At 54.3% G+C, this 17953-nt stretch overlaps 1 protein-coding gene across 1 annotated transcript; it reads right to left on the bottom strand.

The window, feature by feature from the left end:
- Positions 1-5929: 5929 nt before the first annotated feature.
- On the bottom strand, positions 5930-17261 carry IFITM10 (interferon induced transmembrane protein 10). The gene is made up of 3 exons (XM_015631354.3): positions 16606-17261; positions 15171-15585; positions 5930-6818 (listed from the first exon to the last, which is right to left on the bottom strand). Exons 1-3 carry the CDS (start codon positions 16713-16715, stop codon positions 6669-6671), a joined length of 675 nt encoding a protein of 224 aa, XP_015486840.1. The 5' UTR covers positions 16716-17261; the 3' UTR covers positions 5930-6668.
- Between the last annotated feature and the right edge of the window lie 692 nt (positions 17262-17953).

The following is a 17953-nucleotide window of genomic DNA, read 5'->3' as shown; positions in this document are numbered from 1 at the left end:
CATTGCAAGGGGTATTGGCACCTGAAAACTGTGCTGATAGCTGAGGCCAGAGTCAGCCCTTGGGCTGGCATGGCTCTGCTTCTTCCAGGCTTGGTTGGTTCCACCATGTGTGTGTGCCTGTCACCCTTGCTGTGATGTCCTGGATTAGGGCACTCTGTGGTGCCGGAGGAAGGGGCTTGTCAGGCTTTATATTGCCTTGTTCTGTTCCATAAAGAAATGTATTGACTGTGGTGATCTCTGCATAAGCTTTTCTGAGAAGGACATCACTCCCTTCCTTGGCACCTGCCCATGTTCTCCCCAGCTCTCCCACCTTATGGCTGGGATGGATGCACAGATCCCTGTGCACGCCACCTTCTGCAAAGCCCAAAATGGTGTCACTCAGTGAAGAGAGCTGACATACTTGAGCAGGAAAAAGGCACTTGCAGCATCACCAGGCAGGTGTGTTTCTCACGCAGGGGCTGCCCTGGATCTGTCTCCATTTTCCCTACACGAGTATCTGCCTGTGTGCAGCATGGCTCAGCCTTCGCAGCGTGCAGAGCTGTGCCTGCACGTTGCAGGAGCAGCTACTGTGCAATTAACCGCAGAAGGAGCAGGCTGGAGGGCTGCATGCTGTGCCATTCAGCTCAGCACATGCTGCAGAAGTATTCATTCTGTAGCTCTGACTGTGCTGTGAGGCACTCCTGCCAAAGGGGAAAAGGAAAAGTAAACCATCATACATTGAATAAATTCCCTCTGATTCCCTCCACCCCGGGCATACCAGAGGAGAGCTGGGCAGGAGCACGGAGATGTGCCAAACACAGGGCATGGTCCCTGCGTGCTGGCACTATGGGTCAAAGTCAGGGGGTAGGAGGGGTGGAGGAGCAGGACCTTTGCTCTGGCACGAGGCTATCACAACAGAGGAGCTGAGGCTGGCAACGGCAGCCAAGCTGCGCAGAGGCTTTACAGTCACTCCCCTCAGGTGCAGGAAGCATTCCTGCTCCTTCACCTCCCATGCTGAACTGGAGTGCCATGTTGGCCCACATCGCCATGGGTAGAGAGGGTAAGTGAGGGGCTTAGATGTGCCTAGAAGCTGTCTGGGGTCACACTCACTTCTCTGAAGGCAGAGGGAAAATGAAGAGAGAGGATAGGGACCGGGGAATGGAAGAGAAACCAAACGATTTCATTTCAATATATCCAAGTCTTAAAAAATAATCACTGCCCAGTGCTCTGGGACAAGGCATGATCTTTCTTCTTTGTATGTGAATTGGAGATGGGAAAAACATTATCCTGGGCCAGAAGGCAGCATGGAGCTAGGCTCCATGCAAGGGTCTGTCAGGTCCAGACCCTTTCTCTGTACCCTTGTGCTGTTTTTTGTTAGGCTGCTCACCAGTTGCTAGGGTTTTCTTTTTTGTTTTGCTTCAATCATTTTCACTGATGAGAGCATCTGCTGCCATCTGTGCCTGCCCCTCCTCCCCCGAGCAGGACTGCACACCGCCATGGTCTGTCTGCAGAGCCAGGCGCTCTTCACTGTCCACCCTGCACACGGATGAGGGGATGGAGAGGAGGGAAGAGGCAGCTCCATCAGCGTCCAGCTCTCCCCCTGGGTTTGCCAGCCATAGCTGGGCAGTGCTGCAGTTGTACCTGTAACAGGACACCCACAGTGCCAAGGTCCCAGAACCTGGTGGCTCTAAGCAAGGCTGCCCAGTTCCTCCTCTGAGAAGCCATCTCCCCAAAAGACAGCATGGGAGGGTAAAACAGAGATGAAAAGGCTTTGGTAAGGTCACACAGGATGCCAGTACGTGTCTGGGAAGGGAGGTGAGAGTTGCTGGTTGCTGGCAGCGTGACTCTGTGTCCTGGCCCACGGAGTGCCTGGGAAGCAGGGTTGTGATGCTACAGCCTAGCTGGCTTTTGCTGGAGGATTACACACCCCATAGGAGAATAGAGGTTGCTGTTTGCATCTCTCTCTGGCTGTTGATTTGGGTATCCAGGCTGATGGCTGCTCCAGGCCTGACTCACCATGCTCTGCCTGCACGCCTGGCAGCTCATCGCAGGAGGGGAACCAGCAGGTGTCGACACTGGACCGGGAGGTCCTTACCTGAACGAGCTCCATCTCGTGTTTATTACTGTCAGTCCAAAGATAAAGGAGAATTGTGGAGTCGTGTTTAACCGCCAAACCCAAACCAGTTCACACCAGCGAGGACTCGATGCGCTGCTGCCTGCAAACTGGCTTGGTGGCATTTGTGGAAAGGTGGCATCCCCGAGCCCCGCATGGCAGCGGGGGCAGAGGCTCGGTGAGCACTGAGACCTGCGTAAGCACGGCGAGGTTTGCTCCCGCACTGCCTGGCTGCCAGCCACCTTTCCCTGCGGAGGGTAAATGTGTACATGTGCCTGACGCACATGTCCCGGCTGGCGCTGGCACGGGGGGGCACATCCCTGCGGAGGGAGGGCTGGGGACCCGCTCCTGCCTGGTTCTAGGAGCCACCCTCGCTTCACAACTGCTTCTCGCACAAGCTGGCGCTTGCCTGTGTAGGGGCTCGCAGCTCCCCGGTGCTGGGGCTTGGGCGGGGAGCCCGGGAGAAGCGTGGATGGACCTGCTGCGCTCCTGGCCGGGGGCAGAGCGGCAGCGGCTGCCGGCGATAGGCAGTCCGCTGCCGGCGGCGTGCGGCGGGGAGAGGGGGCCCTCTGCCTGCCTTCTGCAGCCTGACAGCCCCGGCTCGGCTCGGACACCCCGCTCCCTGACCCCGCCACCTCCCCTGGGTGATGGCGCTGCCCTCAGGGTCCCCCCGCAGCCGGGGCATCGCAGCGCCGTCCCGAAGCATCTCCTCACCGGACGGTGACCTCGGTGGCCTTTCCCCAGGCCCACCCCAAGCGCCTTCCAGCTACCAGGGACGCAAAATCAGCACAGGCGTTTTAGGCGCAATTGCACAATGTCGCCTAACAGGGAACGATCGCTCCCCCCCCACCGAGTTAAACAAAAACCAAAAAGCAATCATCATCAAGCTGTCAGGCTCAGTTTCCCGAAGGAATACAATTAAATCTTTAAATGGCAACGTGACCGTCAGCTTTTCCCCATCTCAAAAGATGCTTCTCAAGTTGCGTTCGGCTGTTCCTCTCTTCCACCCCCTCCTCACAGTTTTCCTTCCCGCCGCGGAGTGCAACAGAGGCTGCGGCTTCGCAGCCAAAAAAAAAGTGCGATTTGGAGAGCGCGGCGCGACGTTGTGAGTGGCAGAAGTGAAAAGGCAGAGAAGCAACTCTTGAAAGCCTGCCTTCTGCCGCGGCGGGTGTCAGCCTTGGCAAAATCCGAACTTCCAGAATTTTCTTGCAAATAAAAAAAAAAAAAAAAAAAAAAAAAAAAAAAAATAAAAAATTAGAGGACCTGTCGGATTTGGCTACTGCTTTTCTTTCCCTTGTTCCCTCAGAAGGAAAAAAGTTCTTTCTTTTGCTTAACAGCACAGTTGGTGCAATCTGGGATGTACTTGCCTGACAGTATATGGGGATGTAGTTCTGCTGTCTCAATTTGGGGTTCCCTGACACTGACAAGATGAAAAATGAATGCTGAATACCTTGATGCTGCTTCACTTGGAAGACCCATGCATCAATAAATTATTTTTTTCTCCCCCAAAAGATTGGAAATCTACACGTCCCCCTTATTTCCCCCATTTTGGGGGTGCTTTCCTTCTGCTGTGGGATTGGAGGGACTCCCTTTTAATGGAGACACTAAGAGAGAGGAAGGGAGAGCACAGGAGTTTTGCTGCCCCACGGCAGGTGGACCCGAGGCAAGGGCTGTGGTGGAGCTGAGCGTGTGCTGGGGTCGGTCATCCCATCCTCCAGGCATCCTTCTTGCTACCCTGTTCTTGTCCATGGCTGGTCTGGGTGGACCTCCAACCTGCTGCAGCACAGCAATTTCACCTCCTAAAACACGGGTAACAAACAATAAATATGATAGCTACTAATAATAACCCTGTTTCTCCATCCTTGATGGGTTATACGTGCAAAAAATGCTGCTGAGTCAGTTCAGTATTCCCCCTGGTTCATTAAACCAGCATCCATTTTCCTGCAGATAAGATGGTCCGTCAGGGGAAGGGATGATGATAACTCATTTGTCACACTTGTTAAATGTAGAAAAGGCTGGTTTTGGGTCACTTCCAGTTTCGTGTCAGCTCTGCCTTTATCTGAGCAGCCCTTTATCTGAGAGCCTGCATGCCAAGCAGGGCGGCTCTCTCCTGTGTAGCACAGAAGATGGGGATGGTGGCATTGTCCCTGCAAGATTTCCTAGAGTTGTGGTTGGTCTCTGAGTGCCAAAGCACTTGCAGTGTGGCTGACATGAGTCCCAGCTCATGGAAAGGAATGCACTCATTACTGCAAGAGATGCCATAGGTCCCACAGGGATCTAAAGCTGCAGCTTGGAACCCCTGGCACCACACATAGGCTGACCCTGTCTGAGTTTATCCCCCAAGCCCACCCAGCTGTGCTTGTGTTTGAGCTGAAAAGCTTGAGAGGTGTGATGGGGAAGGATACCAAGCCAAGGCCTCAGACGCAGGCAAAGTGAGCTTGGTGCAGGTACAGGGGGAGGGAAAGGGGATACAACTTCATCTCTGTGCCTCTCCTAACCTCAGAGGGTCCTGGGATGACTGGTCTGGGTCTTGCCTAAGGTAGCACTGTCCCAGTGGGATATAATTTGCCAGTTCAGGGAGGCTGCAACGTGAGTTATTTTGGCTGTACCCTCTTTGGGGGGCATTGCCATCGTGGCAGGCCACCTCCTCCCTCAGCCTGGGACGGGGACTGGCTATAGCCCCTACATATGTTAGGATGGAAACACCGATGGCTGTGACCCCTCAGGGAAGGGAGCAATAAGTAATCAAGAGAGGCTGGGAAGAGTATTGATCTCTGAATGAATGATCATAGAGCTGTTCAAGGCCGAGATACTTTCAGGGCATCATACATTGCACTCCCAACCACAACTTCGCTGCAAAACAGACCCCTGATATGGCCTGGGGTGGAAATGCTCTCCAGTGAGTCGGGAGCAGGAAGGACTGCAGGTCTTTCTGTCCAAAGCTCCCCTGACACATGAAGCCCAGTACAGGATGAAGGTGTGGAGACCTGAGCAGGAAGGAGGTGACATCTCCTGATTCTTTCAGGGAAGCATTTTCATGATCTGTGCCCACATCTCACTATGGCACATCCCTCGCTGAGCACAGCCCAGAGACAGCCTGCTGATTTAACCATGCACTCAGCAGATGATGAAGTGTCCCATGACAGTCTGTCTGCATTCCCCATCTCTTGCTTCACCTCTGCTTTCAGGGTGGGTGCAAAGGTGGGTCCTGATGCCTTCTCCCAGCTCCATGGCTGGTCTGCAGTGACTGGTGCCCCTTGGTCGTCTTACAGCTGGAAAAAGATGAGGCAGCTGTGGCATATGAGATGAGATGAAGGGTCAGAGGGGCTGATAGGCTGTATTTTAGTCCTGGTCTTGTCATTAATTTATGGGTGTTTTCAAGTCAGGGTGTGTTGATTTGCAGCATGACAGGCAGCTGCAGGCAGCTATTGGGCAGGGCTCTGAGCTCCTGTCTGTTTCAGCGGCAAAGGCACGTCGTCTCCGAAATCTGGCTCTCCATAATGACCCTGGGAAGTGCTGCAGTAGCAGCAGGTTCAGACTGCAGCAATTTATTTCTCTCTTCAGTGTTGGTCCTAGCAGGGGAGGGGGGCCCTGCCTGCTTGGCTGCCTTTGCCTGCTTGCCATAGATCTTCCATCAAGGAGTCACCGAGGTCTCTGCTCTTAAATCTGGGTCTGTGCTCTCCTTCACGGCTGCACGTGGCCCTGACCTGCAGCAGTATCCCTCACTCCTGCTTTAAATCTCTCCTGAGCAGCTGCTGGTGACATTAGCATTTTCTCTTGCCAGCCCATAGAGACCAGGAGCCCAGCCCTGCTAAGGAAGGAATTAACCCAGCAGCATCACATATCAGAGGTATCTTTTTATTGACTGTTTAGAGAAATACAGTAGCACTCCACTTAGGTGGCTTAGGTGAGTTCTCCAGAAGGTGCCTTCCTTCTCAGCACTGCTGGGAAATCCCAGGGAGAAACCTGCCCTCTAACACTTCAGGGTTTCTCTGGAGGCTTTGGGGCTCCCCAGCATGAACTTCCTAACACCTTCAGCTCTCCAGGGGTTGGGAGTTGTTGAACCAGTGGATGAAATTCAAGAGAAAAAAGGAAAAGAAACCCCCACAAGCTGGGGGTGGTGGGGCGGTCTGAACACACCTGATATGTTGTGAGCCAGCCCTGCCATGATCCCCATCCATCACTGTATGTGTCTCCAGCTCCACAGGACCCCACTGCTCCCTAGAGCTCAGCTGTCTGCTACTAAGTGTGCGTAGCTCTGGGCTTTGCACGCTCTTTTCACACAGCTTGTTGGCCATAAAACAAATATTTTTTGGTCTATTTTTCTTCCTGTACATGTGTAAGAGTGAGACCTTTTCCTTCAGCTGTTCACATACCATTTCAGGGCAAGAAGGGTATGCTCAGCTGGGCTGATGAACTAATTTAACTTTTATTTATGTATTTAATTGACCTTTTTTCTTTTTCTTTTGGCAATCAAGGTGTGGTGGTTGGTTTTTTTGTGTGTCCTTGCTACAAGAAACTGCAGACACTTCTGGCGTAGAGGCATTTTGGCGGCGGCAGCTGCTGTTGGCCTCACTCAGTAGTCAGTGAGAGGGTATCGCAGGAAGATGAAGATAAGGATGATACAGAAGGTGGCAAGGGCTGAGCTGGTGATGTTAAAAAGCCGGGCTGTCTTGGCGTCTTCAACTGCTCCATTTAAGTCATTGAGGAGTTTCTTATCCCGGACCTGAGACAAAAAGATAATTAAATGAAGTAATTGCAACATGTATGAAAGACATAACTTGTTTCAAGCAACAGCCACAAAACCCAGTGCACCTGTATGTGGTTGCCTGTACCATAAAACACCCTGAGGCGAGGTTTGCACCCCATCTCTGCTATGGATTAAGTTTGTGAAGCCAAGCACCTGTGGGCTGGAAATTCTTGGAAGCAGAAAAATCCTGAGTGACCCTTTGCTGTTACCAACTAGGCAAACCAGGGTCCCATGGTGGGGCAGTGTCATTTGGATCCTGAGGGTGCACGAAGGCACTGAGATGCCACTGTACACCCCAGGCACTACAGCATGCTTCCCACCGTGTCACAGGTGGCCCTGTGGCACCAGGCTCCGGCTCACCCAGCCCACGAGGGGGAAGGAATGCTGGCTGCAGTTTTGGTGTGCATCCCTGTGCATCCGTCTGCACTGAGGGCCCGAGCGGGTGAAACCTGGCACAGCATCCTACTGCAGCTCCAGGGCTGCGCACGAGCCTCCAGCATATTAAGTAGTCCTGGGTTAATGAGCTCCTTTCCTTTTGCAGGTCTTATGCGGATTGTGTAGCATCTCTGCCACAGGCAGTTCTCTATTCTGACAGCACAGTCTGCTCCCTTCATTATCCTGTGGGCTGGGACTTTTACAGGCTTTCCTTGGGACAGCTCTGCAGTGAGTAATGATTGTGCATATCCATGCCACGGGCCTGTCCCCAGCACTTGCAGGCTGCCAGGCACTGCATGGCACTGCCAGGCAGCAATGCCACTAGTGGGCATTACTGATGTACTAGCTACAGCATTAGCAGGCAGCAGATGGCACTGCAAGGCAGCAGATGACACTGCCGGGCAGCAATGGCATTACCAGGCAGCATGTGGCATCACCAGGCAGTGGATGGCACTGCCAGGCAGCACATGTCACAGCAAGGAAACGATGGCACTGCGAGGCAGCGGATGGCACATCCAGGCAGTGACGGCACAGCCAGGCAGGCAGCGATGGCAGCACCAGGCAGCTGTTGGCACTGTCCACCAGCAGCAGCTCTGCAGCTGGATCCCAGCAGAGGAGGGGTGAAACTCCACCGTTTCCTAGCAGGGATATGTCCCTGTCCCCAGGCTGCCCCTTCAGCCAGCACTCAGCAGACTCAAGCAGCTGGAGCCACAAGGATGAACATAAGGACCTGGACAAAAGGACCAGGACACCTCATCCATTTCCTGTATCCATGCAGGTGCCCAGGGTGTGGCAGGGCCTGCCCCACTGCTCTCTCGTGGGTGGGGGCTGTGGGGAGTGGGGCTGTGAGCCCTTCACCTGCCCTGCTGCCAGCAGTGAGAGCCCCACCAGGCAATGCTGGCCGGATACCGGACAAGGGTGGCAAGCTGCAAAAACCAGCACCAGAGTCAGACTGAGGAATATTAAAAGGCTTTTATCGATGAGGAGCTTTCCAAAAAGACACTGCAACAGATTCAGGACACATCTTACTGACTTTTCTCTTTTCCTCCTGCAGTGCTTACCCACAGGGCTGTCCTAAAAGCCTTCTGCTGGACACAGGGAAGGGTTGCTGCACCCCTTGTTCCACTGAGCTGTGCTGCTTTATGGGCCCTCCAAAGCTGCATTTCAGGCCCTCAAGCAACATTCCTGCCCTCCATCACACCAATGAGGACCTCTCTGCACAAGCAAACCCTGATCTTCTGAACCGTGGGTAAGGAAGCTGCTGAGGTATCCTGTTGGTATGAGACCCACAGGATCTGGTGCTGGCAGGCACATAGGCAAGAATGAGCCTACTTTTCATACTTGTATTAAATCAAACCATGCCATGTCCTCAGCATCTGATGTGCCCTGCTCCTTGGAGCCTGGAGCTGGAGCCATCTACTCATTGCCCTGCTGTGGAGTGCTCAGCTCAGCATCCTTCTGGGATCATGAAGAGGGGATAGTCACAAACTGCATGTGTCTTTGGGGCACACTTGGCTGGAGCTCTCAGCAGAGGAGATGATCTCTGGGAAGTCATCAAGCCGGCAGCTTGGGAACCCACATGCTTTCTGTGTCAGCTGAATGTCTGGGATGACTCACATTTGAAATTATTCAGTAAGTTTAACATCCGCCCCAAAACCCCTGGGCTCAGCAGCACCAGGCATTTGGCATCTCCTCACGCGCTGGTGAGAAGCCCCAGAGGTGCTGGATTCAGGCCAGAAATCCCGCTTGCTGCTCCCAGCAGACTCTTTGAAGCTCTCACACACTTTCCTCTTCCCAGCAGTGGAGCTGCCTCGGGCAAAACCGACACGGAGCAAATGCCTTTTGCCCCTTCCTGCACCGTAACTCAGTCCGTGCCGCAGGCAAGCTGGCGTTTGCTCTCGGTGTTTGCCAGGCAGACAGAGGTTTCTCCAGCAGACCGGCGTGGCAGGCACACCGAGCTTTGCAACCCTCCCTCAGCCAAGCTGCTTTACCTTTGTGGGGCCAGTTCCTCTTGGCTCCAGGAGCTGTCTCCTACTCCTCACCTCCTGTTCCTCCTGTCCCTGGGGCGCCCTACAACCCTAATTTCCATGCTCAGCCTTCTCCAGTGCTCCCAGCAGCCTCTCCCAGCCCATCTCCCACCTGACACCAGCTTTCACTGGTGACAGGTGCTTTAGCCCTTTCCCATGACACACTTCAGCAGCGCCTCTCCTTGATTTGCCCATGGCTCTTCCTTTCACCCTGCTCTTGTCATGCTGCTGCTGCTGAGCATCTGTGGTGAGGGGTGCCTGGGGCTGCCCTCCCCCCAGTGACACCATTTCCCCACAGTTCCTTATTTTTGTTCCTCCCATCTCTCCTCTTTCCTGTTGTTTGGGTCCAAAGGATGATGCGATGGCCACCTCTGCCTCCTACCAAAGGGCACCCAGCTGCCTCCTCTCCCTGCACCTCCAGCTGGTTCCACCCACACAATCCTGCCAACCCCGTGGCTTCAGTGGTCACCCTCATGAAAATCATCCCTGATTGCCCATAACCATTTATACTGAAATGGAGCCTCTAAACACCAAACATGTGCAAGGGCCCTTGTAGACTAAAAGCACAATGAAAAGAAGTTTCTCCTTACAAACCACTCATGTCTCCAGCCTCACATATCTCTCCAGGGCAGCAGTGCTTCCTCCTGCATAGCCTTGCACCCCCAGATGCTTCCAGATGTCTCCCTTTAATGTCCTGCTGTGGCAACTGAGACAGGCTCTGGAGGAGCTCTAATAAGTGTTCCAGCTCCTTCCCCGCTTTGTCCTTAAGGAGATGCTGGTGTCTTTCTTATAGCCCAGCTTCAGCTTTTCCTCTTTTCATGCTCCTGTGGCCACCATCATCATGTGCTGGCAGCTGGTGCACGAGCTTCTGGGAGCCCTGGAAGCTGATTCCTTCCATAGCCAGAGAGATGAAGCATGGTGAGGAACAGGTCCTCAAGGTCACAAGGCTGAACCCCTACCCCAGACCCAGGTGTGGTGTTTTCTTAGACACAGGCTCTTCTCATCACCTCTTTGACCCTCCTCACTTTGCCTAAAACTAGATGGGGATTTTTGGCCCTGTTTTGCACTGAGATGACTGGGGTGTGAGGATGGTTATATCTGCTGACTGGGGTTTCCCTGGGCACCTCCAAGCACTATGTGGTGGCCTTTCTGGAGATCCCCCTCCTGGACAAGGCAGAGCTCACCTCTGATCCAGGCTGGCAACTTACACAATTTCTTTCTTCTTCCATGCCTATCCTTACATGAAACAGAGCCAGCTTTTGTGCTCTAACATTCAAACCTCTCTTCTCTCCCTTCCTATCAACAAAAGGTGGTGTGGCCTTTCCATCCATCCATCCATCCATCCATCCATCCATCCATCCATCCATCCATCCATCCATTCATCCATCCATCCATCCATCCATCCATCCATCCATCCATCCATCCACCCATCCATCCATCCCTACTTGCCTCTGTGCTGCTCACCTTGTCTTCCAATTTCTCCATCTCACCGTGTCCTCCCACACCTCCAGCATGCCACTGCCCAAGGGTTTTTTCTCTGCTCCCTCTCATCACCATCCTCTCTACATGTTGTTTCCTTGGGGTTTTGCTTTCTCTCCAAGTGCTCCCCTTGGATCCTTCCCCCAGCAGTCACCTCCCCTCTGTCTGCCCTGAGGCTCAGCCCCTCTCATTTCTGGGAGCAGCAAACTTGCTGCTCTAGTAAAAAGTGCTGCCTCAGCTTGCAGAAGGAGACAAATGGCTTGTTGATAACAAGTCTAATGAGGCTGTTTTTAAGGCAGCCTGGAAGTCCACAGCTGGTTGTCAGTAAATCCATTTCTATGCAGAGCTCCATGTTTCTGCACAGAAGGAGCTCTGGAGGCGATCCTTGGATTTATTTGCTCTGTGAATTGCTCAAGAGCTCTCCAGCCCACGTGCCTCCACCACACCGGCACTGGCGTCACGGGACTGTCACCCCTGCATTTCACCCACGTCTGTAAACCATTGCTCCTTCCGAAAAGCAGGATGAGAGCCTGCCTGAGAGGTTGGGTGCGGCAGCTTCTCAGGGTTAACAAATAGCTGTGGATTCGTGCTGGTCTGCTTCCACTCGAAACAAGGAAGATCAACATGTGGCAAGAGGGGAAGGCAAACAGTCATGCCCACAGCTGTGTGCTAGGGGCTGGGCAGAGAGCAGGCAAGAGAGCCTGGCATATTTCCATGACCTCAAGGGGCAAGAAAACTCTGCAAGCAATGCTGTGGGCTGCTTAAAAAGACAGCAAGGCTCCTTGGCACCTTCATCTCTACAGAGGCACAGCGAGGCATCCGTACTGCGGCTCATCTCAGATCCCAGCTCCTCTGATCTATCGCCTCATGGCACAATGGGTACAGAGAAGGACTTGGCTCACCCCGACAGTCTCCAGAGACGAACCTCTGAACAACTGAAGTGAGATCTCCTGCCACCAGGCACTGATGCATCATTCATTACCACTTGGAGCTGGGAAAGGGGAAGGGAGGGAGCTGCTGAATATCAGACCACAACACTTGCTTCTGATCAAAACCAACTGAATCCAAAGCGTTGCTGTTGGAGTGATACTTTTATCTGCGCTGGGCTGGGATTAGGGTTACTTTAGGATTTCTAACTTCCCTGATCCTGCTGTTGAACTCTCCTCCCCCAGCATCCAACACACATGATTAGATGCAAGCGCCTTGCTTGCACTCCAGGAGGCTGACCTTGAGAAGCCTGAGATGCTAGAAATGACCCCTGGAGGGATCCATGAGTTGTGTGACCCCGTTGCAGCCCAGCAAGCTGTGTTTGCTGAGGATCTGGCCTGCTATGGGGGTAAATAAAGATGAGGGATGCTGCCACACTCCTGTGTGCTTGGCTCTGATGTCTGTCACACACAGAACCTGCCTTGTATGTCACAGTTTCTGCCCTCACCTGACTTCACGTGTTTCTTTCTTCACAAATTCTTTGGTGCTGGGGTGAGGATTTTTGACATTTTTTAATAAATTGTTGTCACCATGAAATAGCATTTACCCACAGAAAGAAATCTAGATGGGTGTAGCTAGCATGCAAAAGGCCAGGCAGACATGCCTGTTTTCCCAGATGTGGCTGGAACCAATAAAATAGGGCATGAGGAAGGAGACAGCTTCACAGTAATATTCAAGTGTACCAAGGATATATATGTCTTACAGTGTGGGCATTATGCTGCTGAAACCAGAAGAAATGCTAGCGTGTGCTAAGATACATACTGAAACATCTCATGGACTTGGGTCACAAAGGAGATACTGCTTTATTAACAGTATGAATCTGTCAGAAGCAGGTGACCTTTATGACAGGGAATTGAAAATGCTATTTCTGATAATGAAAACAATAATTCCTGAAAGTGCTAGATGTTTCAGTTATTTAAAGGAAGTGTAAAAGCTGTAACCCAGGAACAGCTTAACGGCATCAGTGCACTGATGGTCCTTGAGGAAACCTGTGTTCCACTGGCTGAGGGCTCTACTGTCAGGTGTCCCAGAAGAGGCTCAGGGAGAGGAAGGTGCAGCTTCACTCTTCTCCTTCCTACAGCACCTTAGTCAGTCCCCACAGAGCACAGACATTCTAGAAAGGCTGGACTTAAGTGCCAACTGCTCAAATGTCCTTACATTTAATTGCAGAGAAACAAGAGAAGTCTGTTTAAAGGGATATCTGTACTCAGGGCATTTCTTGCTCCTGTTTTCTCTGAACTTCGGGAAAAACATTATTGATGGTAAAAGAAAAGAAAACATGCTTCTGGAGAAATAACCATAACACCCAGCCTGGCTAGGGTGTTGTGAAGATCCCTGCAGTAGCTGTGGATAAGGAACACAGCTGCCTTTCTGAACATCCCAGTCTTCCCCTGGACAGACCTGCTACTGCCCCAGCATCTGCACTGCTTCTCACCACCCATCCCAACAGCACTTTGTGAGAGCACTTGGCATCCCTTCAGCCACTTGCTAGCTCTGTCCTCTGCCTCTGAGGGACATTTTGTTTCTATTTTCCCCTTGCCACAGAGTCACAGCCACTGGGGAGTTCCAAAACCAGAGCAGAGTTATTTCTACCCGCTCAGCGTTACCTCTGTTTGGGTACCGCGGTTACATCCCATCAGCTACCGCCTTCTCAGTCCAAAAGCCAAGGCTGGTTTTTGGAATAGAAGACAGCCATCTTCTATTCTCCTTTCTCTTATTTGGAGCAAATTTTCCCATTTGCCTCCCCTCACCACTGCCTCTTTTTTTCATGCTTAAGTTTATGTCCTCTAGATCTCTGCAGACAGATGCTGAGCCCACACCTCTGTTCTGGTGCAAGGGCCTGGGTTACTCTGGGCTTTTGCCCTTCCTTCCACCCCATGTTAAGGATAGCGAAGGGTCCAGCCTCTAAAAACTCTGCAGGTGGCATCCTGTCACCAGGGGATGGGTCAGCCTTGTTCTCAGGCTGTCCTGCCCTCACTGCTGCGGCAGCAAGGAACCCAGATACTCATGGTAGCCTCTTCCACGGGAAAGATGTCAGTTGTTAAAGACAAATACAGACAAGGAAGGGCTTAAAAAAATATGGAGGAAGCCAGTTCTTTCTTCCCTTGCTGGATCAAGGTGTGGGGGGTATTAAGGGACTTGCTCCCTTAGCCTGCTACTGACGGGATTTGCCCTTTGCTTGTGATGATGCTTCGCCCCATGATGATTTAAGTTATTAAGTGCCTCACCCAGGCAGCAGCAGAGCCTCCTGCACAGGCAATGGATCAGAGCTCGTCTCCCATCTCAGGGAATGAGAAACCAAGGCAGGCACCACAAGGCCAGTGCTGGGTGAGCCCAGGACATGGGGCTGCAGACTTGTCCCTGAGCCTTTCTGATGGAGACCCTGGCAGTGTTGGGAGCAGCCTCCTTGCAGTGCTGGGTGCTCACAGTCCAGCTCACAGGAGCTGTATGGGGTTAATTGATCTGCTTCTGTGACGAAGCCCGTCTGCACCCTGGCCTTCCTCTAAATGCTGCCTGCCAAAACAAATCAGCCAGCTCCTCTCCGGGCCACCCAGCCGCCCCGGGCTCTCTGCACATCCATTCAGTTAGTTTTGCATCTGGCAGGCAGGGAAGGGGAGGGCAGCCCGGGCCCCTCTCTCCTGGCAGCTGCCAAGGGGCTGCCTGTTTGCCAGGCACCATTCCTGCTGGACTGCTCTCCCCTGCAGCTATCAGGAATAATAACCTGGTCCCATTCCCATCATGGGCTGTGCTCCACGCCATCACCCTCTCCAACAACACAGCTCTGTATCCCCCCAGCCCAGCATTGTGGGAAGCCCCCTGCACTCTCTTCCACCTCCTCACCATTCCCATGATGCTGGCAGGTCTCCAGGGTTTGTTTTTGGATTTTTAGGGCTTGGAGTGGGGGAAGCTGGCCACGAGCTCGGGTGTTTTAATTACAAAGAGGGCAAGAAACAGGCAGGATTGCCCTGCACTTTGTAAGCTTCTTACCCCCTGCAACTTCCCAGCTGATGGCTGATCCTGGCTGGCTGCTTCTTACTGTTCCTGCCTGACCATCCAGTGCTGCTGGCTCCCATCCTGATGATCTCTAGCAGCCAGGATCCCAAATAAGGGACATAGTGCCGGCGTGCCTGCAGGTGCAGCATGAGCCAAACCAGCCCCGTGCTGCCTGCCTGTCACCCTGCCACCACGGTACAGAGGAGCCTCCCAGGGTACTTGGAGCAAGTGAAAGCACCTCTTCCCCACCTGAAGTAACATCACAGGCTCCTCAGCTCTTCCCATCCCCATTGTCTGCAGCCTCTCATTTGGGTGGCAAAGATGTGTTTCACATCAGGCACAACCCCCAGACGCTTCCCCCCCTGCCTGGTCACCCCCTACCCCGAGCCTCTCGCTCAGTACTCACTTTCAATGAATAGGCCAAGGCGATGAAGCCGAGGCAGCAGAAGTTGAGGTATACAAAGTTGAAGATGGACCAGAGATAGTAGTCGTTCACCTCGGTGGTGTCAGGGTAGATTTCGATGACAGTGGTGGGGTTGGTCATCGTCTTCTTCTCCACCGAGTGCTTGCACGGGACCGCTGGCCGCAGGCTGTCCCCTTTGCAGCTCTTGCTCTCCATGAGATAAACGGCAGAAGAAGGAGACAGGACGGGCGAAGCTTGCCGGAGAGCTGGGGGCTTGGCGATGCAGGCGAAGCAGCCCTGCGGGGGGCCTTGCGGGGGTCTCGGGGTCCAGGCCACCCCCTCAAAGGGGCATGGCGGGCCCAAGGGGGGGTCCTGTGTCCTCTCCGTGGTGGCTGCCGCGGCGTCACCGCGCTCTGCCCTGGCAAAGCGAAAAGCCCCCCCCGTGAAAAATGGGGGTGAGGGGGTGGAAAGGCCGGGGGCAGGGGGAGAAGAGAAAGGGGGCAAGGAGCAGAGAAGGGGAGACGTGGGGGGAAGGCGGGAGAGACAGAGAGGGACCGGGAGACCGAGGAGAGAGCAGGGAGAGGAGTGAGGGAGTGGGCAGAGGAGAGAGGGAGGAGAGTAGGGCAGGCAGGAGAGGGAGGAGGGAGCACCGCTACACCCGGGGACCACGACGCCGCCGCCTCGGCGCGGAGCTGCCGCCGGCCCCGGCCCCGCGGCGGGGGCAGAGGAGCGGGCAGGGCGGGCAGCATCCCTCCCCCTCGGCCACGGCCTCCCCCCGCCGCTGCCCGCTGGCCTGCGTGACCCGCCTTCCAGTCACCACTGGGGAAAGCATCTTTCTTTAAAAAAGGAGACAAATAAAAGCAGACAGAAACACTTGGGAGGCGCCGGGGGGGCTGCGAGGGAGTTGCCAGCCGGCCGCGCTGCAGCCCCCTCCGCAGCCCTCCCCGCCCGCCTGTCTGTCTGTCCGTCTGTCGGGGCCTTCTCCTTTCTGTCCCATGCCGGGATGGGAGCCGGTGGCTCGGCTGCGGGCGGAGCGGGTCTCCCGGTGCGGCAGAGCAGCCCGCCCCTCCGCCCTCCCTCCCTCCCTCCTTCTTTAGCGGGGTGGGTATTTTGGGGGGCATTTTTTTCCCTGAGTCCTAGTCTTTGTGGGATTCCAGATGTGATTCCATTTCCCGGTTCCTTCCACCTGCCAGCAGGTTTCCAATTCTACACCCCCCCCCCCCCCCCCCCCCCCCCCCCCCTTTTTTTTTTTTTTTAAATGCTATCGTGTCTGGGGACGTGGAGGAAGAGGAGGAGGGGAGGATGGGGAAGGGGATATTAGAAGAAGTTCCCCTCCACCCTAGCTTTGCAAATAGGAGAGACTAGTCCACCTCTGGCTGCCCGTCCGTCCGTCCATCGGTCTCCTCCGAAGGCATCAGGAGGAGCGAGGGATACTCACAAGGAGGGATGCGGGGAGTCGCTGCATATCCGGCTCAGCACTGCCTCCGGCTCGGCTTCCTCGGCGCTGGAGTTGAAGGAGGAGGGGAGGGCGGGGAGGGGGGCACCCATGGGCTAGGGATGGGCAGAGGGGGACTTAAGGGATGGGAAGGTCAACCTGCAGCCCCCTCTCTCCCCCCGAACATGCTAAACGCAGGAGAGCTCCTCCGTGTCTCAGCTCTTCTCCTCGTGTCCCCCCCACTGGGACGTCACCTCCTGCTTGGAGCATCCTGGTAGCGCCCCGCTGGAGAAGGGCATCTCCTGGGCCCCGGCCGAGCGGCTTCCCCGAGCATCAGGAGGGGATGCTCGGCCCTGCTCTCCCCAGTATCACCTACAGACACCTTTGCAGCGGGGACTCGCTGCAGCCTTGTTTGCGGGTTCACCGCTATGGATCTGGGTGAAAAACTAAAACAAGTGTGGCAGGAGTGCGTGGGGACAACCGGAATTAACAAGGGGAGCTGGTGGTGATGCAATGCTGTGGGGAAAAACGGGCTCTGGTCATGAGGGGATGAATGGAAAGGGGATAAATCCTGTGTGTGAGGTCACAGATCCTGCTGGCACGGAGCAAATCCCAATGCAGGTAGGGGTGGGAGTACTCCGGCAGCAGGATGCACGGCATGTGGCTGCTTTAGGGGAGGGGGGTGGGGGTGTCACGATGGCTGGTCAAGCCCAGGAGGTTTGGCTGTGCCCATGCTTAGCACAGGGTCAGGGATGTGCTTGCTACCTCCCATTGCTAACAGCCGGGAAGCTGCATGGAATCCCAGCTCTCGGGTGCTGCGGTAGCATCCCCCCAGGGACATGATGATGGAGAGCAGCTGGAGCCGTGCAGGGACAGCTTGCAGGTCATTCAGGAGGATGGATGCAGCCGTGGCACAGGGAGAGTGAGGACACAAGGACACACCGTGTCACCCCACAGTGACATAGCCTGGTGCAGGTGGCCTTGTTGCAGCAGGCAGTTTAGCTGTGGCACTGGGGAAGGGTAGCATAGAAATCCCCAGAGTACTGGAAACAGGGTGGGTAGAACAAAAGTTCGTGTGAGCAGAAACTGCAAGGGAAGGGAAATCCTCTGGAAAAGCCTTAAGCCTACCCACAAAGTGCTGAGCTAAGAAATAAGGATGGTAATTCACTCAGCTCTTCACAGGCAGGTTTGGCTCCAGTGTAGGGGCACCCACCCTATGTTCATCCCTGTGGGTTGGTGTGATGTGGGGGAACTTCTTGCACATCCACAGGTCTCTGAGGCTGGAGAGGAGGTCCACCTTCCATGAGACCAGTTTAATCCTTCTGAAGGTGCCTGCATTGGTTAAAAAAGG

Source organism: Parus major, chromosome 5 (genome assembly GCF_001522545.3).
Source record: "Parus major isolate Abel chromosome 5, Parus_major1.1, whole genome shotgun sequence".
NCBI classification, from domain to species: domain Eukaryota; kingdom Metazoa; phylum Chordata; class Aves; order Passeriformes; family Paridae; genus Parus; species Parus major.
The sequence above is the reverse complement of the archived record's forward strand: the minus strand, read 5'-3'. Positions and strand labels throughout refer to the sequence as shown.